A 23,819-nucleotide genomic window follows, 5' to 3' on the forward strand; every position below is an offset into this window, starting at 1 on the left:
AAGTCAACAGAAGCAACCGTGTCCTGCTAATGGTACTGTAACTCTCAACCATTTTTCAGTTGTCAGACACAAATACAACGGCCAACTGGCATCGGCAGCCTGGTACCTGTTACAAATACTATTGGTCATTCAGATTTTGAGAGGTTGTACTGTACTACAACCAGACAGGCTAAAGAACAACAAATACACAAAAACACATACAGTTGTTTTGTAGTACACATTTTATCAAACACAAAGATGTAATAACAAGTGTATGTACAACAATGTACAGTGTTCAGTAGAATATGGTCAGGCATATAATGTCAAAATACAGTATCTTAAAAGCAAGAAAAAAATACTAAACAAGATTTTACATATGATTATATTGTAAATAATATGTCCATAACTATAAAAATAACTTATTCCACTTTGTTTGGAGTATGTTTGTCTATTATTACAGGTACTAAAAAAAAGGTGTCCTTATATAGTAGTTAATTGCTGACAATAAAAAATAAAAAATAATTAAAATCTTTCACAAGAAAGTGCTGAGCAGTAAAGCTGGCTACAAATGTGGCTTTAAATCCAAAGCCTCTCATCATGAATAGCCCTCATGTGGATAAAAAAAATAAATAAATATCAGAGCATAATAATTACATTAAGGTTAGTATAGGCAGCCTTTATGAGGTTCATAATATTGGTCAATATCATAATACAGTGATACAAAGAAACTACAAAAAGATGTTTAATTGTTTACACAACCATTAGAGGAGCAGTCAAACTCATAATTATAAAATGATAATAATGATAAAGTTATTAAAAAACACATCACTAATACAAACATTAAAAGTAGCATCAGACAATACAGTCATCGTATGGTTGAAAAAAGAGTAAAATGAAATAAAACCTTGTGTCTGTATGAAGTGTTCAAAAGTAAAATAGGTAAACTTGTGTTGTGTCTTTAAGAAGATATTGAAAATTAAATAGTGACAACAATTTTACCCTGTATAACTCAGACATCAAGATTACAGGAGATTTTGTCTCAGTTAATCAACATCAGTGCAGACTGAGCTAGATAATGACCTCATCACCCACCGATGGCCTGTGTCCACCTGAGGAGAGCACAGTGCTGTCTGGAGAGGCTGAGCACAGAGTAGACCTACAGTCTCACTCCAAAAGCTTGCAGTTTTGAAAAAGGCCGGTTTTGCCCCACAGTGACAGAATCAGTCAGTTTCTTACAGCGTGTCAGTACATTTGACCTTTCCTGTGGCAGATGTATCCAATGTAGAACTAACTGAGTAGTCTGAGCTGGAGATTGTGACCAGGTGTTTGATAGTTGATAGTCTCTTGTTGTTTTTACAGAACACTGTCATGTGTTTTTTTACTCTCATGTTTCACCTTCCACCAGTTTCTGGCCTCACGCCTCAATGGGAAATTCTCTGTCAGGTTGTGTTTTCCTGTGGAAAAAGAAACAACTCATTAGTGAGATACTGGGCTACAGCTACCTCTACTTCAAAGTTTGTAAATGCAACATAAAGAGGCAACATATCTAATTATAACACAAGCTTAGAGCATGTTTTACGAGATAATTGAGGATACTGGAAAAAAAAAGATGGTTCCCTACTATTCATAAAACCAACACAAAACCAAAGCACTAATAGAACAGTAATGGTGCTATGGACATACACATACTGTACATATACATTTTAAAATTGGGATGTATGTTCAGAAAATGCACAGGTTTCCATTGAGAACATATTTCAGTATCTTATTGTGCATTTTAGATTATTCTCTGGCATTATTAATCTTCAGACACCTGCTGCTCATTCCTGTGACTGAGTATGAACAAAGCAGCTGACAGCAGGTGGTTACAGTTTTACATACGATTCAGTTCCACTCCTATACGTTTTCTATGGACTGTATGAAGGTGAATGAACATACTCATGTTTGGTGAGGGGGGCTTTGTCGCAGGTGACCTCTTTGAGCTGCCCTCCCTCCTTAGTGACTGTCTGTTGCATACTGCCTCTAGGAGTGGATATACCCTTCAGCGTCACATCTCTGCAGCCAGGGCACACGACAGGGCTTAAATTACAGTGATGACAATCTGCTGACATTCACAGTGGTTTGTGCACATTGACAGGCCGTGGAACACTGTTTTTCACCATCACATTTACTTACCCATTATTCATTCCCACTCCGTCATCAAGCGTTTTGAGGCCTGGAATTTTTTGTCCTAAGATTTTCACCCAGATGGACATTAGAAGGCCGCAGTGATTTCTGTAGCAGCAGGTGGCATCTACCAGCAAGAACACCACCACGAAGATCACGATGACAATGCCAAACACGCAGCCTTTGGTGCAGCTCGCTTTGAGGAGAGATGACAAAGTCTAGATGAACAAACTGAATATATGACAAACCACCATAGTAAATATTGTTTATGTGTAAGTAATAGATTAGAGCTAAATTAGAGCTTTTGTATCAATCCTTTCAGTTGTTTAGGGCAAACTAGAAGCTGAGGCACATTTTCTAGTTGATCCGATGAAGCATGTGGTGGCAGACATTGGAGGCTACGTACCAGGTTGGTCTGCGATGGTGAATTTCAACGTGGCGGGGATAGAAGAACCATTATAATTGACAGCTATGACTTCCAGTTGATAGTCGGAGCCATAGGGCAAGTCTTTGAGGGTGACAGAATCAGCATTGGACGGCAGCTGCATCTCATCCCACTCAGCCCCCTCTTTGTCCTGGTTAAAGAGAGCAGAGAAGAGGGAGTTGGGAGTATTTCCTCATTCCATGTGAGAGCGCAAGGGCAGAGAAAGTTATTTCTTACCCGTTTGAATCGTATTTTGAAGTGAAGCAGAGGTACTCCTCCGTCATCCAACTGACTAAGAGGGGCATAAAAGGAGTTGCCCTCAATTTTTATCTTATCTGACGACAAAACTGGACTGTCAGGTTCACCTACAGGCAGGAAGTAGAGAGAAGATGACCACAGGTTTGAACTTAATATTTAAACTTAATCATGAACACAAATTAACACCTAATATCTGTATTTATCCACCATAACTTATCTAGGCTTGACTGAGCATGTCACTTCATTATTTCATGATGTCTGTTACCTCCTGATTGAGAGTAGATTACAAGGTGTCAGCAGCAGCATCAGTGACCATCAGGCAGCAGATGATGAAGTCATGGAAATGTTACGATGACGATTGCATGAGAGATGAACAATAAAAAGAGAGATAGCATAAATAAAGATACAGAGGTGAACATGCCAAACCAACACATTCATGCAAATGCATAAATGTACAAATGTGTACATGCACATATAAATATTGTTAATGCACAGCACAAATCTTACATAAAAGTAATTTACAATACTTACGAATTCCCTGGGTGCGAACTCTTTCTGTGTTAGAGAACTGTCCCACTCCTACTTCATTCGAGGCAGCCAAACGCACCATGTAGACTGTGTACGGCTTGAGGGCGGTGATAGCAAGGGGATCTACACAATAAAACATACAAAAGGCACATAACCTGATGTATTAACAGTTTGATATCTAAGCAGTGTAAGGACCAACTGATTTATTTCATCAACCTCAACGCTGCGATGAAAAGCAGAAGATCTACCTGAAGCTGGTACTGTGACCTCCTCCCATCGGTCCGTCTCTCTTTGTCTCCACTGCAGGACAAAACTTGTGATGTCTGTTCCCCCACTGACGGGTGGGACCTTGAGGGAGAAGAGGACTGACGTCGGTCCAGGTGAGACTGTCAGGTAGTGTGGTGGACCAGGGTTGGCTGTGGGTCACATGGCAGGGAGGAGGATTGAAGAAGGAAAAACTAAAGTTAGAAAATATCAAAGGAACATGTGTGAAATACAAATGTGGACATGAAGTCTTACTGTAGATGGCGACATCTCTGGATGCATTTCTATTGGTGCTAACAGCCATGCAGGAATACAGTCCACCATCAGAGGGCATTATTTCATCTATCACCAACACACCATCCTTCACATGGACACGACCAGCAGAGTCCTGACAGAGACAGAGAAAATATTAAATCAAACATCAGAAATGCAGCACATATAGATCTTTGTCATCATTATCATCATCTCATGTCATGTATAACGCAAACACCTCAGCTATGACAGTAAAATGTAAATTCAAAATATTGCTTCTTTTTGCCTGTCTTAAAGTCTAAGTCTAAGACATGCAAAAAGAAGCAATATTTTGAATTTACATTTTCAGTCTTGGTTCCTGAAGGTGAATATGTATAGATGAGTTTCTGTGTGTGCAAACACTCATACCATTGTGTGTCCATTGTGCTTGTTGAGCCAGTACAGCTCAGGCTGAGGATGGCCGGAGACGTTACAGGACACAGATACACTCTGCCCCGTTGACACATTTAGCTTCTCTGCCGACACAAACACCTGTGGGATCTCTGAAATGAAACATGTGAGATATATTAGCAATAATCACCTCAGCAAAATTCAAAGGAAAGTAACTAAGTCAACTATAGTACAACAAGATGAAGGAGCAATTTAAAGTGATATCAAGCTGAACCAACCAAAGACATCAAGCATGATGGTAGCACTGTCCTCAGATATCTTGTTGGTGGCGGTGCAGACATATTCCCCATGATCGCCTTTGTTGACAGAGTGTATAATCAACTCGCTGCAGTCTGAGTTGTACTGATGGCGTGAAGGGTCAAATGGCACCGGCCTAAGAACAGAAAGAAAAAGACAAGTGATGGTGCACAACATTGACAAAGCAGAAGGGTAAACTTCTTTGTTTCTTTGAGAGAGAAGCGCCAACATCTTTATTATCGACACAGTGTTTAAAATCAGGTCTTACAAGGTCCAGGTGATGTTGGGTTGTGGATGACCATCAGATGAACAAACCAAGGAAACGTTGGTCTCTGATCCAGCAGTCACTTTTTTCACCTCTTCCCTCAGCTTCACTGTCGGAGGAGCTGCAGGGGGATTCAGATTTACTGACATGTAAATATGTGAACACACAACACAACAGAAGGATTTATTCCTAACTACTGTATAGGGAGTGTACTATCAGTGAACTAATCCCTTAATAAAAACAGATAATCCATCAATACAATCTGGATTTGAGCTACTCACCATTGACAACAACAGAAACCTTGAGGTCTTGAGAGATGGGCCTTCCTTTGATGCGGGCTCGGCACACATACAGTCCAGCATCCTCTCTGTTCACTTTTTCAAAATGCAGTGTGTTGTCAGAGAGCTGCCGCACACGTTCTCCCTCTGAAGTAAGAGATAGCATCACATGGAGAGCAAAGTATTTAGCTCAATAAATACTTAAAGAGGAACTAAACCCCTAAACCACTTTTTTCTGCTGAAAACAAATATATTTGGGTATAAGGTAGTGTTGTCAGTTGTTTCTGGTCCAACTTTTGACATTTTAGTCAAAATATTTCAATTTGGTGTATTTTGTAGTAAAAATGTAGAGTGACTGCCCTCTATGGGTTGAAACACGGCTATTACAATCGAATTTTTCTATTGGCTGAGATGGAGGCAGATGACGTTTTGGAGGCAGCTTTCGTCACCGGCCACTAGCTCCCCGACCAATCAGCGCCGTCTGCTGCCTGCCGCTAACGGTTGCTAGGCACTCTAGCTGCTCTGCTGCGGCTAACGGCTGCTAACAGCTGCCTGAATGGGAATCGTTAGTGCGGCCGCAGCCGGCGCTAACGAGCCGTTAACGAGCTAACGAGCCGGCGGATCAGCTGTAGTGTTACGGCTCTGGCGTCCTCTCCTAGTCCGCGCTACTAGTGCTGAGTCGCTCGTTAGTAGCTCGTTAGCGCTAGCAGAAGTGTTGATGTGTGTTTATTACTTTTTTTTCTCTTTTGTGTGATTTCGCGGGTGTGAATGGGGCGCAGGGGAGGGGGGAGGGGGGATCGGAGAGCGCTCCTGAGTCCCGCCCATAATCAAGGCATTTTTTGAATTTCAAGCTTAGAGCACGTCATCCAAAACTGAGGGGTTTAGTTCCCCTTTAAAGCAGAAGTAAGCGGAATATCTGTGTTAATATAAGTCTTAAATAGTTATATCTTCCGACGGCAATCACTTATATAGAGTGTTTGGTCTGTCAGTCACTCTGCTCTGCTGTAAGCCGAGGAGAAAACGTCTTGTATACTTCCTTGTATCCTACAAGCTTTATCCAATGAGGAGAGAGAACGGCATGAAGGGCTGTGTGTGCAGCCAAGGGATGCGCGTGAATGTGGTGACGTAGGGACGAGGACCAATAGATCCATGACGAGGGCGGGGGCTGCTAACTCCATCGGCTGACAAGACGTTAGCCAAAACGACCGGATCGCTTACTTCTGCTTTAATCTAAAACAGAATAATAAACATCCTGTGTTACTGTAAAGGTGGCCTCAGGTCTATTCTCATTGTGGGTTTGCATTGAATGTATCACAGGGAAGGACAAGTGCTAACTTTCCCCCCAAACCTGTAGCCTATCAAGCAAATTACTCGGCCACTTGGGGGCAGTGACACAAGTAGCCTACCAAACACAATTTTGACATTATCAGGACATAAAAGTTGTTTTGCAAAAGGTGCTTTTTCATGTTCAGTAGATATGGAGCAACATTATGAATCTAATCTCAATATTCAAGGTCCAAGTCAAATATTCACTCCCACATCACACACAACTGGACACACCACCTTTGTGTATCAGTATATTTTTCATTACCAGACAAACCTTTACCTAAACCTTAATCCTGTTAGTTACCTCGTTCATTATAGACCAATGAAACTCCTGAGACAATATTTCGTGAGGGGTCTTATCTAACAATCTCTGAATTAAAATCACAATGAACTTGTCAATGTAATGAATATTGTCATTCACACAACAATCACACTTTGACCTCACAACCTCTGTAATGCCCTGGGTGTTGGTCCTACCAGTAGAAGGGATTTCTTTGGTGCCCCTTAACCACTGAACTTCCACCTCTGGCTTTCCTGTCGCCACGCATGTCACCGTCGCCTTCGTTCCCGCCAGTAATTCATGGTAGGTTTTGGTGTCTCCAAATGATGGACCCTCTGATGAAGAGAAGTAGGATTAGAGTGACTGGGATATCTACATTCACTGCTATAAAGCAACTAAGGAGTTATATCACCATGAGTGAGGTTTTACATCAACATGTGAAAAACATCATGAAAATTAAATTTAAAAAAAATCTGAACATTTTCTTCATGTCGAATGAGGTATGAAAACACCAACAATATGACTGATTAATGGAGTATGTGAGTGTGTATGCAGCCTCTTGTCACATACCATAAACATACATATGTACTTCCACCTGCTCTTCGCGGCCAGTGCTGTCGTCTTCACATGTACAGGTGTATATGCCGGCATCTTCTAATGTGGCCGCCCCAATAGTCAATTTAGAGGTTTTCTCATCTATTTTTGACACATTGACCTCATCACTAATGTCTTCACCATCCTTCTGCCATGTCATAGTTCCATCTGCTCCAGCTACGACGTGAGAGAATGAGAGAGGGAGGAAAGGAGAGAGTGAATGTAAAAGTAAAGACTTGTTGTTTTAAAACAGTTGTTCAAAGTGCCATGTGTTAATCACATAGATTTAATAGATATCAAATGAAACAGAAGTGACTCACCTTTACACAACAATAAGATCTGGCTTCCAACACGCACATCTTGGGTAGTGGTAATGAGCTGGAGCTTTGCATCTAGAGGAAGAGAGCAGTTTAGGTTGTGTTGTGTATCTCTTTCTCCTTTTTTTAAAAATTAAAACAAAACAAAAAAAAACACATGAGACAGAGATGCCAGTCACAGAAAAACTTGCCCATGTGCTGAAACACATGTACAGTACAACACTATTTCTCACATTTCTACCTGGAAAACAACATCTCACAGTTCCCACAGCAGACAGGTTTTTATCTTGTTAATATCATTTCCTTGTTTATCATGCTTTTAACTTATTTCATAAAATCCTGTCCATCATCAAAACAGTCAAATTATTCAGTTATTTCATGCTCACACTAGTAGCTTTCTTTTGTCATCAAACAAACCATTACAAGTCTTACCTGTGCCATCCATCTGCAGCAGCAGCAGTAGCAGCAGCAGCGAAGCCAGTTTCAGGAGAGCTGATTGGTTCGTCATGTTCACCTGGCAGCAGGTTACCAATCCCATAAAACTTCAAATCTGAACTCTGCAGTTTCTCTGTTGAGTCTCAGTGTGTTTATGGCACTCAAGAGTGATATACTTAACAAAAGCAACTAAAACAACAGGGACATTTCAAAGACCTCCAACCAAGGAAATGTGACAGGAAAGAGAGAGAGAGAGAATGTGACAGGAAGGAGACAGAGAGAGAGAGACCTTGGGAGAAACCGATGACGCGACATGAATGACCTCAGAGATGCTGAAAAATTAAATGAGAAATAGGAAAGTTGGGGACTGAGAGAAGTACTGAAATACTCCCAGTCGTTCCAGTCGTGGTAAACAAGTTTTTTTGGACACCACCGTCACTTTGCCGACGGGTGAGAAACTGAAAGCTGGATGTCACGGTTTTCCCCTCCTTTTACACACTGGACCTTTAAAAATATATACCGTCAAAGAAAGCGTTATATTCTACACCGCAAACGTGAACAGGCTCAAAGTAGTTTTACAGTAGTTTCTCTGTTCTTCAAGTAGCCTACCCAGCCGGCTAGAGCACAACAACATTTTCTTCTATTTTCTCAATTTATATTTATTCAAACTGGAGGAAAACCATTGAGTCTCTCTGAGAGGTATGTATTTTCATCTGGAACCAGTCAGGCTTATTGAATTCTTCATTTTCCTTTTTCTTTTTTAGTGGAGCACATTAATGAAAAATCGTTCACTTTGTGGTACAAGCGCCAAATTTGGTACACAAGTGCTTTTGGACCTACTATCTCATAAAAGTACGTTGCCCACTTGAACAAACAAAGTGGCCACCATTTTTCAAGATGGCCGCCATTCGAAGTGGTTTGAAACAGCGTTTGAACTATATTTTGATTGAATAGTCCTATTCTGATGGTTTATACATTGAAATATGTGTTTTTGCACATGAGAAATACAACTCTGCATTTAGAAAATCAAAATGATTGAATATTATGATGATACAATGCGAATTAAATGAAAAAAACACTCACAAACAAAGACATTAGTTTCACTTAAAGCTTTTGGACCTGTAAGCTACTTGTAGGGGAGGCCACGTAGAGGCTGTCTTTGTCTCCCCCATTTTTTTTTTTTTTTTTTTTGTATAGGCTATTTTTTTTTTTTTTAATTTTTAGATAACGGTATAAAAACACAGAAAAGGTGTCAAAGCATAGGCTGCATGTTTTACGATCCAGAACTTGAATCAACATAACTTAAAAAATAATAATACAAATATCCAACTCAAACATTCAACTTAAACTTGGTTGTTCTATTTTCTTAGCCCTCACATGCACAGGCACACAACTGTGTGCACTTCAGGCCGAAGCGATAGCATTTGCATCGTCCTTGGCATTCAGTCTTGCAGCCACATTTTGTCAACTGCTCACAAGTCTGAGCAATGGGTGGAAGGGTTGTCCAGAGAACTTGCCAGATCTGACCATCTTTTTTGGTGATACATTGCACCGTTTCGCCTCAATGTATCCTCAATGCCACCTCCATCATCCAATCTGGATGTGTCTAACCTGATGGGCAACAGGTTGATTGCCTGAAATAGAGGTATGTTTTTGGCTATCATGGAAGGAATAGGGGGAGACTTCAACGCTGCTTTTGTATCTGTCTGACAGAGGCAACACTTGCTCCAGTCAGTTTTAGTAGCACAACTCAATGGATTATCGGCAGACATCTTATACAGTTGAAGGTCGAGGGATTATCCTTTTACCACCCAAACATACAAAATATCATAGCACATTGGAATATGGGATGCAACTAGGTTCAAGTATCTGGTGCCCTACACCTAGCCCGATCGTTCATCCAGTGCCATAAATCCCGTGCGATCTGTACACCATCCAGGTAACTAAAGCCCCGTTACCCTTGGCTCGGCTATCCCGCGCTGGCACATCCTGTCAATTCAGGTGCGGCTATCTAACTACAATACTACAACTAACTAAACTTCTAGTTGAGTCTATACAGGGGCTTATTAGATAGCATTTGGGACACTAAAGTATACTACAACTACAGTGAGTACACCACTACAACAGTTAGTAAACTACAACTACAGTTAGTACACTACAGGCTGACACTGAACCCCATGCTGAGTCTCACAGCAGTGATGTCACCAGTGTGCCCTGGTTGTGCTTTGACATCACTCTTATAAAAAATTACTAACCAATAAATGTTGACCACAGAATTTTAATGAATTATCATTTATATTGCTAAATTAGTACTTTTATTTCAGTAAAGAACGCTTGTGTTGCTGTATGTGTGTGTGTGTGCGTGAGAAGTTTGGACACATTTTCACAAATGATTCACACAAAAAACACATCCCTCAGAATTCTGCAGATTTTCACTTAAGATCATTGCAGAAAACTGAAGAAAAAACGCGAAAACGCTACTTTTTAGTCATTTAATAGCCATTATCTTGAAAATTGGTGGCCATATTGGAATTCAATTGACACCATCGAGTTATTCCAGTCTTATTACACGGCTCTATTGAATGCTGCTCTCTGATTGGTCCAGCGCTGCGTTCTGCGGTCTGTTATTTCTGTATAACGGACCGTCGTCATGTATAACAGACCGTTGCTAGGGACGCCGCTCTGATCAGCGCAGCACAGAAAAGAGAAACTATGCAGGATATTTACATTGTGTTTCATTTTTACCGTCATTAAACAACGTCGGACTAATAGTGATGTTAGAGATAAATGATTTGTAACCTGTTACAAGTAGAGTGGAGGCTCCTTCCACATCGTGGCTGGAAACCAGACCTGCATCAGAGCCTCTGACCCGGTGTCAGCTCTCCTCTCGTCTCGGTGCAGCTGGCACCGCGGCTCCGCGACACAAACGCACCCCGTAAACAGTAAAGTTAATCTCTTGTTTATGACAGATACGACTACACACAATACACACATTTTAACACGTGTATGGTAATCCATCGATCCACTGATTGATTATCAAAGGCTTCAAATGCACGAACGGGAGGAGGCTCGGCAAAACAGCGGAAGTGACCGGTCTTGCAGATTCGCTAAATGCAATTTTAAATCGATGAAAGTCGTATTTTGGTCAACATTATGTTTCAAATTAATTATTTCACTCGTAAACCGTGTAATAAGCGGGATAATGTATAGTTGGTCGGTTGTTATGGAGAAATAAACCCCTTCATGTTGTATGGAACCCCTCCGCTTCGCGTCGGGGTTCCATACAACCTGTCGGGGTTTATTTCTCCATAACAACCTCCGAACTATACATTATCCCTTACATAATACATTCATTTTGATGCTTGGATCATTAACATTCTTCTGTTAATTCAAGTTCTACCTCGAAAACCTTTTTTTGGCGTTTGACGAGGCGGCCATCTTGAAAACTGGCGGCCCTCTTGGATTTTCAGCTGGGCAACGTACTTTTATTAGAAGGTATGTCCTGGACATCATTTGTACCAAATTTGGTGCTTGTACCATGAAGTGAACGATTCGGCTCAAAAATGGACTTAAGCAGCCCCACTATTAGGGTCCGGGCAGCGCAGTTGCCAGGACACTATTGTATTCCTAGGAATTCTTCTTCTTCTTCTTTCTTCTTCTTCCGAGGAAGTCATACTTCCCATGGGCGAAAACTCACCAAACTCTACAGAAACATCCAACCCCATGCAAGATTTACTCAACTCCAAGGACATGTGCCCCCCCCTCCTAGGGGGGGCACAATAAGCGTTTAAATTTAAAAACTTAAAAAATTCCTATACCAAACCATATGCTACAGTGTTGAAACTTCACCACAATGTAGCCTCAATACTGCTGAAACTTTTGTCCACTTAAACTTATTACAAATTATGAAGTCCATCACTCACTTTTTCAATAACTGTAAAACTTTTAAAATGTATCTCCTCCCACAATTTTTGCTCAATTGTCACCAAACTTGCTACAGAGCATCTCCAGACCGTTCTCCACAAAACTTGTTTCTCGGATTTTTGATTAAGCAAAAATTGAGCCTACAGTGCATGAAAACCTATGACTGTAAACACTACTGTAAACATATACTATCATCCAATTCCTGCTAAATACATTTTCAATCTTCCTGAAAATAATTGAGAATATTTTGGAGTCATGGTTGATGAAGTTTGGCAAATATCAGAATTTTATCTCAAAAACTGAATTTTTGAGAACATTTTGAATTCTGCTCTCATGGGAACAACTGGAGTCAATGTAAGAGTGACATTTTTAAACATCACATTTTATCTTGTTAAAGGAGCATTATTGCAAATCCAAATTCTTAATTTGGCCACTAGATGGAGCCAGGCGGAGCTTATCAGATATAAACAAGTGGGCAGCTGTCAGAGAGAGAGAGCAGCCTCGTTTAGTCCCCCCCCCCCCCCCTCCTCCTCCCTCACCAGGCTGAATGAACGTGCAATCGTGGGAAAAAGAAAACTCGCTAGTGGAAGCGGCAGCTCTACGTCGCGCACAACCACAACAACTACAACAACAGCAACTGCAACTTCCTCCTCCTTAATAACGCTGAGAGGACAGCTGAAGAAAGACACGGGACGTGGAGACAAAGTGTTCTACCGAGCGATTCAGTGACTGTAAGCAGCCTGACACTGCTACATTACAATTTACTGTTGCATTTTTCCGGTTTGGAGGTCGGATTTGCGAGTTCCGAGTGCAATTGAACGCAGCAAGCACCGGGCCGGCTTGGATCATAACAAAGACAAATTCTGCATTTGCCCCACGGACACTATACTGATGGCGATTTTTTTTGTAAATTTAGTTATGGCTCCCCCCGACCCATCTTTTGCATATTTCAGCTTATTTTATGCTATTACTGCTGTATTTGCGATAATGCTCCTTTAAGCAAAACTTATTATTAAAAACAAATCACCAACATTTCCATGCTGTCTAGATGCAATTTATGTATTATCAGATTTTTGTTTAGATATTAGAATTTGTGACATTTTGACCATTTTTGAAATCTGCCTTTACAACAGCTGCCCGGACACTGACTCCCTGAGTCTATTTGAGAAGACACACACCATGTCTCACTTCCAGATAATTAGCTCACTGAGTTAAGCGCTGGTTTGTGGTGCGAGGGGATGTGGGTTCAAGACCCAGCAAGGGTGATGATGATAATGCCACATCAAAATGCTAGATGTCCTCATGGTGACATCACAGCAAGCCTCTAAATTGAAAAAACAAAACAAATAGCTTGGACCGGACCATGGGCGAAAGCTCACTAAATTTTGCACAAAGGTCCAGTGTCATCTTCTTTCTACTTCCAAGGAAATCATACTTCCCATGGGTGAAAACTCACCAAACCTTACAGAAATGTCCGACCCCATGCCAGATCCCATGTATTATCAGATTTTTGTTTAGATAACAGAATTTCTGACATTTTGATTTTTGAAATCTGCCTTGACAACAGCTGCCTGGGCACTGACTCCCTGAGTCGATAAATGAAGCTACACAGCAGGTCTCACTACCAGCGAGTTAGGAGCTGGGTCTTGGTGTCAGATCAGATTTTGAGAGGTTGTACTGTACTACAACCAAACAGGCTAAAGAACAACAAATACACAAAAACACACATACAGTTGTTTTGCAGTACACATTTTATCAAACCCAAAGATGTAATAACAAGTGTATGTACAACAATGTACAGTGTTCAGTAGAATATGGTCAGGCATATAATGTCAAAAAAAGCAAGAAAAAAAAACACTAAACAAGATTTTACATATGATTATATTGTAAATAATATGTCCATAACTATAAAAAATAACTTATTCCACTTTGTTTGGAGTATGTTTGTCTATTATTACAGGTACTAAAAAAAAGGTTTCCTTATATAGTCGCTTTTCATAGCAGGTCCCCTGAATGTTAATTGCTGACAATAAAGAATACAAAATAATTAAAATCTTTCACAAGAAAGTGCTGAGCAGTAAAGCTGGCTACAAATTTGGCTTTAAATCCAAAGCCTCTCATCATGAATAGCCCTCATGTGGATAAAAAAAATAAATAAATATCAGAGCATAATAATTACATTAAGGTTAGTATAGGCAGCCTTTATGAGGTTCATAATATTGGTCAATATCATAATACAGTGATACATAGAAATTACAAAAAGATGTTTAATTGTTTACACAACCATTAGTGGAGCAGTCAAACTCATAATTAAAATGATAATAATGATAAAGTTATTAAAAAACACATCACTAATACAAACATTAAAAAGTAGCATCAGACAATACAGTCATTGTATGGTTGAAAAAAGAGTAAAATGAAATAAAACCTTGTGTCTGTATGAAGTGTTCAAAAGTAAAATAGGTAAACTTACGTTGTGTCTTTAAGAAGATATTGAAAATTAAATAGTGACAACAATTTTACCCTGTATAACTCAGACATCAAGATTACAGGAGATTTTGTCTTAGTTAATCAACATTAGTGCAGACTGAGCTAGATAATGACCTCATCACCCACCGGTGGCCTGTGTCCACCTGAGGAGAGCACAGTGCTGTCTGGAGAGGCTGAGCACAGAGTAGACCTACAGTCTCACTCCAAAAGCTTGCAGTTTTGAAAAAGGCCGGTTTTGCCCCACTGTGACAGAATCAGTCAGTTTCTTACAGCGTGTCAGTACATTTGACCTTTCCTGTGGCAGATGTATCCAATGTAGAACTCACTGAGTAGTCTGAGCTGGAGATTGTGACCAGGTGTTTGATAGTTGATAGTCTCTTGTTGTTTTTACAGAACACCGTCATGTGTTTTTTTACTCTCATGTTTCACATGCATCCACCAGTTTCTGGCCTCACGCCTCAATGGGAATTTCTCTGTCAGGTTGTGTTTTCCTGTGGAAAAAGAAACAACTTATTAGTGAGATACTGGAATACAGCTACCTCTACTTCAAAGTTTGTAAAATGCAACATAAAGAGGCAACATATCTAATTATAACACAAGCTTAGAGCATGTTTTACGAGATAAATGAGCATACTGGGAAAAAAAAAGATGGTTCCCTACTATTCATAATGTAAAGACAAAACCAAAGCACTAATAGAACAGTAATGGTGCTATGGACATACACATACTGTACATATACATTTTAAAAATGGGTTGTATGTTCAGAAAATGCACAGGTTTCCATTGAGAACATATTTCAGTCTCTTATTGTGCGTTTTAGATTATTCTAGACTGGCATTATTAATTTTTAGACACCTGCTGCTCATTCCTGTGACTGAGTATGAACAAAGCAGCTGACAGCAGGTGGTTACAGTTTTACATACGATTCAGTTCCACTCTGCTGTATAACATATACGTTTTCTATGGACTGTATGAAGGTGAATGAACATACTCATGTTTGGTGAGGGGGGCTTTGTCGCAGGTGACCTCTTTGAGCTGCCCTCCCTCCTTAGTGACTGTCTGTTGCATACTGCCTCTAGGAGTGGATATACCCTTCAGCGTCACATCTCTGCAGCCAGGGCACACGACAGGGCTTAAATTATAGTGATGACAATCTGCTGACATTCACAGTGGTTTGTGCACATTGACAGGCCGTGGAACACTGTTTTTCACCATCACATTTACTTACCCATTATTCATTCCCACTCCGTCATCAAGCGTTTTGAGGCCTGGAATTTTTTGTCCTAAGATTTTCACCCAGATGGACATTAGAAGGCCGCAGTGATTTCTGTAGCAGCAGGTGGCATCTACCAGCAAGAACACCACCACGAAGATCACGATGACAATGCCAAACACGCAGCCTTTGGTGCAGCTCGCTTTGAGGAGAGATGACAAAGTCTAGATGAACAAACTGAATATATGACAAACCACCTTAGTAAATATTGTTTATGTGTAAGTAATAGATTAGAGCTAAATTAGAGCTTTTGTATCAATCCTTTCAGTTGTTTATGGCAAACTAGAAGCTGAGGCACATTTTCTAGTTGATCCACTGAAGCATGTGGTGGCAGACATTGGAGGCTACGTACCAGGTTGGTCTGCGATGGTGAATTTCAACGTGGCGGGGATAGAAGAACCATTATAATTGACAGCTATGACTTCCAGTTGATAGTCGGAGCCATAGGGCAAGTCTTTGAGGGTGACAGAATCAGCATTGGACGGCAGCTGCATCTCATCCCACTCAGCCCCCTCTTTGTCCTGGTTAAAGAGAGCAGAGAAGAGGGAGTTGGGAGTATTTCCTCATTCCATGTGAGAGCGTAAGGGCAGAGAAAGTTATTTCTTACCCGTTTGAATCGTATTTTGAAGTGAAGCAGAGGTACTCCTCCGTCATCCAACTGACTAAGAGGGGCATAAAAGGAGTTGCCCTCAATTTTTATCTTATCTGACGACAAAACTGGACTGTCAGGTTCACCTACAGGCAGGAAGTAGAGAGAAGATGACCACAGGTTTGAACTTAATATTTAAACTTAATCATGAACACAAATTAACACCTAATATCTGTATTTATCCACCATAACTTATCTAGGCTTGACTGAGCATGTCACTTCATTATTTCATGATGTCTGTTACCTCCTGATTGAGAGTAGATTACAAGGTGTCATCAGCAGCATCAGTGACCATCAGGCAGCAGATGATGAAGTCATGGAAATGTTACGATGACGATTGCATGAGAGATGAACAATAAAAAGAGAGATAGCATAAATAAAGATACAGAGGTGAACATGCCAAACCAACACATTCATGCAAATGCATAAATGTACAAATGTGTACATGCACATATAAATATTGTTAATGCACAGCACAAATCTTACATAAAAGTAATTTACAATACTTACGAATTCCCTGGGTGCGAACTCTTTCTGTGTTAGAGAACTGTCCCACTCCTACTTCATTCGAGGCAGCCAAACGCACCATGTAGACTGTGTACGGCTTGAGGGCGGTGATAGCAAGGGGATCTACACAATAAAACATACAAAAGGCACATAACCTGATGTATTAACAGTTTGATATCTAAGCAGTGTAAGGACCAACTGATTTATTTCATCAACCTCAACGCTGCGATGAAAAGCAGAAGATCTACCTGAAGCTGGTACTGTGACCTCCTCCCATCGGTCCGTCTCTCTTTGTCTCCACTGCAGGACAAAACTTGTGATGTCTGTTCCCCCACTGACGGGTGGAACCTTGAGGGAGAAGAAGACTGACGTCGGTCCAGGTGAGACTGTCAGGTAGTGCGGTGGACCAGGGTTGGCTGTGGGTCACATGGCAGGGAGGAGGATTGAAGAAGGAAAAACTAAAGTTAGAAAATATCAAAGGAACATGTGTGAAATACAAATGTGGACATGAAGTCTTACTGTAGATGGCGACATCTCTGGATGCATTTCTATTGGTGCTAACAGCCATGCAGGAATACAGTCCACCATCAGAGGGCATTATTTCATCTATCACCAACACACCATCCTTCACATGGACACGACCAGCAGAGTCCTGACAGAGACAGAGAAAATATTAAATCAAACATCAGAAATGCAGCACATATAGATCTTTGTCATCATTATCATCATCTCATGTCATGTATAACGCAAACACCTCAGCTATGACAGTAAAATGTAAATTCAAAATATTGCTTCTTTTTGCCTGTCTTAAAGTCTAAGTCTAAGACATGCAAAAAGAAGCAATATTTTGAATTTACATTTTCAGTCTTGGTTCCTGAAGGTGAATATGTATAGATGAGTTTCTGTGTGTGCAAACACTCATACCATTGTGTGTCCATTGTGCTTGTTGAGCCAGTACAGCTCAGGCTGAGGATGGCCGGAGACGTTACAGGACACAGATACACTCTGCCCCGTTGACACATTTAGCTTGTCTGCCGACACAAACACCTGTGGGATCTCTGAAATGAAACATGTCAGATATATTAGCAGTAATCACCTCAGCAAAATTCAAAGGAAAGTAACTAAGTCAATTATAGTACAAAAAGATGAAGGAGCAATTTAAAGTGATATCAAGCTGAACCAACCAAAGACATCAAGCATGATGGTAGCACTGTCCTCAGATATCTTGTTGGCGGCGGTGCAGACATATTCCCCATAATCGCCTTTGTTGACAGAGTGTATAATCAACTCGCTGCGGTCTGAGTTGTACTGATGGCGTGAAGGGTCAAATGGCACCGGCCTAAGAGCAGAAAGAAAAAGACAAGTGATGGTGCACAACACTGACAAAACAGAAGGGTAAACTTCTTTGTTTCTTTGAGAGAGAAGCGCCAACATCTTTATTATCGACACAGTGTTTAAAATCAGGTCTTACAAGGTCCAGGTGATGTTGGGTTGTGGATGACCATCAGATGAACAAACCAAGGAAACGTTGTTCTCTGATCCAGCAGTCACTTTTTTCACCTCTTCCCTCAGCTTCACTGTCGGAGGAGCTGCAGGGGGATTCAGATTTACTGACATGTAAATATGTTAACACACAACACAACAGAAGGATGTATTCCTAACTACTGTATAGGGAGTGTACTATCAGTGAACTAATCCCTTAACCTCTTCATGCAGAGGCCATTTTTGGCAATTTCCGCCTGTTTTTGTATCACTGCAATTAAAGCTTTATAACTACAGAAGTACTAATCCCACAACTATGGTTTATGGCTTAAATGAAAGAAAACCTTTGTCCCTATGTCCCTTTGTCTATATCTATAAAATATTGAATTGAGTCATTCCATAAAAAATTGGGCTTCTGAAAATACAATTTTATTTTGAAAAAAAAAAAAACGAGTTTGAAATTTTTGGTGAAAAGGTGATATATCAAAATCCTAATTATAAAACAGGTTGAATTTTACATATATGGTTCACACACTCCCTGTCCACATGTGTACCAAATTTTAGGTTGATATGTAAAACTACTGAGGCACTATAGAGTTTTTCCAAACAGTGTCCCTTGGCGATGTCCAGTGTGCAAAAACTGTCCAAAATTGTCCAATTTGGCTAAAATGCACACTGCAAGATTTTAGTGAGATTTTTTTCCCTCCAACAGATAACCTACTGGGGCCAATCACATACTTGATGGCTTTTAGGAACATTAGTTACATAAGTAAAATGCCATTTGAAAATTTAATTTATGGGGATGAATATTTAGTGTCCAAAACCCATCCAAACAGGAATTTACCTATTTTCGCCTGTATTATATTGTTATTTTCCTTTAAAACTCCAGAAGTAAACATCCCACAACCACCAGTGATGGCTTAAATTAACAAGGACATTTGAAATAGTTCATTTAGTCTTTTATTTTTATTTTAATTAAACTTGGGGCAGTAAAAACACACTTTTTGTGGAGACTTGTATTGCTTACTTGTTGACACTAGGGGGAGAGGGAACCACAGGAACCAGTTGGGTGCAGGCTTAAGGTTTGCCCAAGGGGGCAGTTGTCGGTCTGAGAAGTGAAGCTCACTTCCGCATTCAAAAAGCTGCAATCCCCTCGGCTGTCGCTGGGGGCTGGCTCCAGAAGGGAGCAACTCCAATCGAGCCCCATGTTAAAATAGCCGATTTTACAGCTTAAAAAAACATATTTACAGCCTGGTACATTTTATTTTTTTGGTCTCAATCGATAGTTTCTACCCCCGCACACACTCTGAGGGGGGTGAATTTTTTTTAAACTCTACCGTTTTACTATTATTAGGGTTAAAGTTCTGGCCAATCAGGGCGCAGAACCGTTGAGTGACAGGTCCGGCGACCGCTGCTACGAGGCCAGTGGGCGGGCTCTCGGCCGGCCAACGGCCGCACCGCTCCAAATATGGCAAGTAGAATCCAACATGGCGCGGCTCAAACCCCCGTAGTAGCGGCACAAAACAGACTCCCCCAAACCAATGGGTGACGTCACGGACGCTACGTCCATTCTTTTTACAGTCTATGGGTTTGCCAAATCAGGGATCATTATATATCAGGTCACACCTTACGGTCTCTCTTATTGGACCAAAAAGTTTTCACCCCCGTGACTATGATTGACAGGCGATGCGAGCTGCGCAAAGCGGGTGCGCAGTCTGACGGGGAATGAGCTATAGCATTAGCACTGCGGGTAAACGTAACCTATGATGGATTATCCGGTCACGATGGATAAAATCGAGCCATGGATCCTTGTCGAGCACATCTTCAGCTTTAAAGCCAGGGTAAGCTTGTAATTTTATTCAGTGTTTTAGTGGGTCTTTGATTGATGAATGTCCGTATTTTTCGGCACTCGAAAATGACTTCCGGGTTTGTTTGTGTTCAGTGAGCAGGCTTGTTTAAAACTTTGATGGGGTAAAAACTGCATTTTTGTTCTTTGCTTTTGTTTATATGACAGTATACGATTTTTTGGTGGTGAAAGAAGAGGTGTACAGATGGTACATATATGTTTAAATCACCTTTCGTTGTTGACGTGACGTCACTTGCGGGCTGCCGTAGTCTGATATTGTTTGAGACATTTTCAGTGACTGTGAAAAAACCGTAGCACCTAGAAACTTCATTTTTTTTTCTACATGTTGCCGAAAGTGTCCTTAAAAGGTCTGTGGTGGAGTTTTCATTACACCATGCCTACTTTTCGTTGTATTAAGGACGCCCTTCATGTGTTATTAATTAAAAAACCACTAGGGGGCCTGCGTGAACAGGTACAGATAATCCATCAATACAATGTGGATTTGAGCTACTCACCATTGACAACAACAGAAACCTTGAGGTCTTGAGAGATGGGCCTTCCTTTGATGTGGGCTTGGCACACATACAGTCCAGCATCCTCTCTGTTCACTTTTTCAAAATGCAGTGTGTTGTCAGAGAGCTGCCGCACACGTTCTCCCTCTGAAGTAAGAGAAAGCATCACATGGACAGCAAAGTATTTAGCTCAATAAATACTTAATCTAAAACAGATTTGTAAACATCCTGTGTTACTTTAAAGGTGGACTCAGGTCTATTTTCATTGTGGGTTTGCATTGAATGTATCACAGGGAAGGACAAGTGCTAACTTTCCCCCCAAACCTGTATCAAGCAAATCACTCGGCCACTTGGGGGCAGTGAAACAAGTACAAAACACAATTTTGACATTATGAGGACATAAAAGTTGTTTTGCAAAAGCTGCTTTTTCATGTTCAGCAGATATAGAGCAGCATTATGAATCTAATCTCATATTCAAGGTCCAAGTCAAATGTTCACTCCCACATCACACACAACTGGACACACCACCTTTGTGTATCAGTATATTTTTCATTACCAGACAAACCTTTACCTAGTGTAAACCTTAATCCTGTTAGTTACCTCGTTCATTATAGACCAATGAAACTCCTGAGACAATATTTCGTGAGAGGTCTTATCTAACAATCTCTGAATTAAAATCGATCACACTGAACTTGTCAATGTAATGAATATTGTCATTCACACAACAATCACACTTTGACCTCACAACCTCTGTAATGCCCTGGGTGTTGGTCCTACCAGTAGAAGGGATTTCTTTGGTGCCCCTAAACCACTGAACTTCCACCTCTGGCTTTCCTGTCGCCACGCATGTCACCGTCGCCCTTGTTCCCGCCAGTAATTCATGGTAGGTTTTGGTGTTTCCAAATGATGGACCCTCTGATGAAGAGAAGTAGGATTAGAGTGACTGGTATATCTATATTCACTGCTATAAAGCAACTAAGGAGTTATATCATCATGAGTGAGGTTTTACATCAACATGTGAAAAACATCATGAAAATTAAATTTAAAAAAAAATCTGAACATTTTCTTCATGTCGAATGAGGTATGAAAACACCAACAATATGACTGATTAATGGAGTATGTGAGTGTGTATGCAGCCTCTTGTCACATACCATAAACATACATCTCTACTTCCGCCTGCTCTTCGCGGCCACTGTCGTATTCACATGTACAGGTGTATATGCCGGCATCTTCTAATGTGGCCGCCCCAATAGTCAATTTAGAGGTGGTCTCATCCTGACTTGACACATTGACCTCATCACTAATGTCTTCGCTATCCTTCTGCCATGTCATAGCTCCATCTGCTTGAGCTACGACGTGAGAGAATGAGAGAGGGAGGAAAGGAGAGAGTGAATGTAAAAGTAAAGACTTGTTGTTTTAAAACAGTTGTTCAAAGTGCCGTGTTAATCACATAGATTTAATAGATATCAAATGAAACAGAAGTGACTCACATTTACACAACAATAAGATCTGGCTTCCAACACGCACATCTTGGGGATTGGTAATGATCTGGAGCTTTGCATCTAGAGGAAGAGAGGAGTTTAGGTTGTGTTGTGTATCTCTTTCTCCTTTTTTTTAAAAATCAAAACAAAACAAAACAAAACAAACACATGAGACAGAGATGCCAGTCACAGAAAAACTTCCCCATGTGCTGAAACACATGTACAGTAGGCTACAACACTATTTCTCACATTTCTACCTGGAAAACAACATCTCACAGTTCCCACAGCAGAAAGGTTTTATCTTGTTAATATCATTTCCTTGTTTATCATGATTTAAACTTATTCATAAAATCCTGTCCATCATCAAAACAGTCAAATTATTCAGTTATTTCATGCTCACACTAGTAGCTTTCTTTTGTCATCAAACAAACCATTACAAATCTTACCTGTGCCATCCATCTGCAGCAGCAGCAGCAGCAGCAGCGAAGCCAGTTTCAGGAGAGCTGATTGGTTCGTCATGTTCACCTGGCAGCAGGTTACCAATCCCATAAAACTTCAAATCTGAACTCTGCAGTTTCTCTGTTGAGTCCCAATGTGTTGATGGCACTCAACTAGAAGAATAAACGTAATAAAAACCAACTAAAAGACAACAAAGAAACTTCAAATATCTCCTCCTCAGTGCCACACTGACATGCAGACAACTATTGTTGGCCACCCACCTACAACTGTGAGAACTGTGACAAGGAGAGGGTCTGTGTCAGAGGTTATATAGGGGCACAGCAGCTGAGATGAGAGGAAATGTGACGGGAAGGACAGAGAGAGAGAGAGAGAGAGAGAGAGAGAGAGAGAGAGAGAGAGAGAGAGAGAGAGAGAGAGAGAGAGTATTGGTCACTCATCCCTCCTTACACCCAACAGGGTTACTTGTTGCTGTTCTGAGAAGTGGGAGGTGATGACACGTGAAAGGCGTCTGTCCCTCTCTCCATCCTTCACAATTTTCCTGTTACCTCACAACTGTGTCCACCTATCCTTTGTCTGACTTTATCATTATTATTATTATTATTATGTTTTTACTTCTTTTGTTTGCCTCCACACTCACAGTCTCTCTGTCTCTCTCCTTCTCTGTCTCCAGGCTACCGGATGAAAGCAGGGGAGGCAGCCCCCCCAGGGGAAGAGAAGATGGAGAAAGATATTTCTATCATTCCATCATTTTTCCTCTCCCATTTAAAAAGGGTCACATTCTTCTCAGGCACACGGACCAAACTACACATGCACGACATTTACTGAAGACAAACATCCTTAAATCAACAATCCTCAGTGACACCTTTATTACGGAGTGTTTTCTAATTGAAACAGTTCATGCTCAGTGACGTTCAGTTTTTGTAAAAGTTTCAAAAGTCTAATCAAAATAGACTTTACATGGCTTTAGATGACATCAGACATTGATCAAAGTTAAACTTAACAAATCAGGAAAAGCACAAATTTTGTAACACCTCTTCTTTTCCAGTTAAAATATCTGTTTTGAAAAAAAAAGGGATGTCCAATGCTGCCATCATTAAAATGAACACTTTCACAAGATGACACTGTAACACACAAAGTTTGTCT

General features: G+C 40.7%; 1 protein-coding gene across 1 annotated transcript; it reads right to left on the minus strand.

Moving 5' to 3' along the window:
- Nucleotides 1-1,393: 1,393 nt before the first annotated feature.
- On the minus strand, nt 1,394-22,736 carry LOC310999760 (neural cell adhesion molecule 2-like; the record flags this gene model as incomplete). The annotated part of the gene is made up of 26 exons (XM_083990314.1): nt 1,394-1,433; nt 1,918-2,034; nt 2,155-2,341; nt 2,552-2,720; nt 2,807-2,934; nt 3,359-3,478; nt 3,604-3,771; nt 3,875-4,007; nt 4,280-4,413; nt 4,540-4,694; nt 4,827-4,944; nt 5,105-5,248; nt 14,594-14,610; nt 15,459-15,575; nt 15,696-15,882; nt 16,093-16,261; nt 16,348-16,475; nt 16,900-17,019; nt 17,145-17,312; nt 17,416-17,548; nt 17,821-17,954; nt 18,081-18,235; nt 18,368-18,485; nt 20,740-20,883; nt 21,888-22,085; nt 22,664-22,736. 26 exons carry the CDS (start codon nt 22,734-22,736, stop codon nt 1,394-1,396), a joined length of 3,474 nt encoding a protein of 1,157 aa, XP_083846440.1.
- Nucleotides 22,737-23,819: the final 1,083 nt, after the last annotated feature.

Source organism: Trachurus trachurus (genome assembly GCF_905171665.1).
Source record: "Trachurus trachurus genome assembly, chromosome: 16".
Classification (NCBI taxonomy): Eukaryota; Metazoa; Chordata; class Actinopteri; order Carangiformes; family Carangidae; genus Trachurus; species Trachurus trachurus.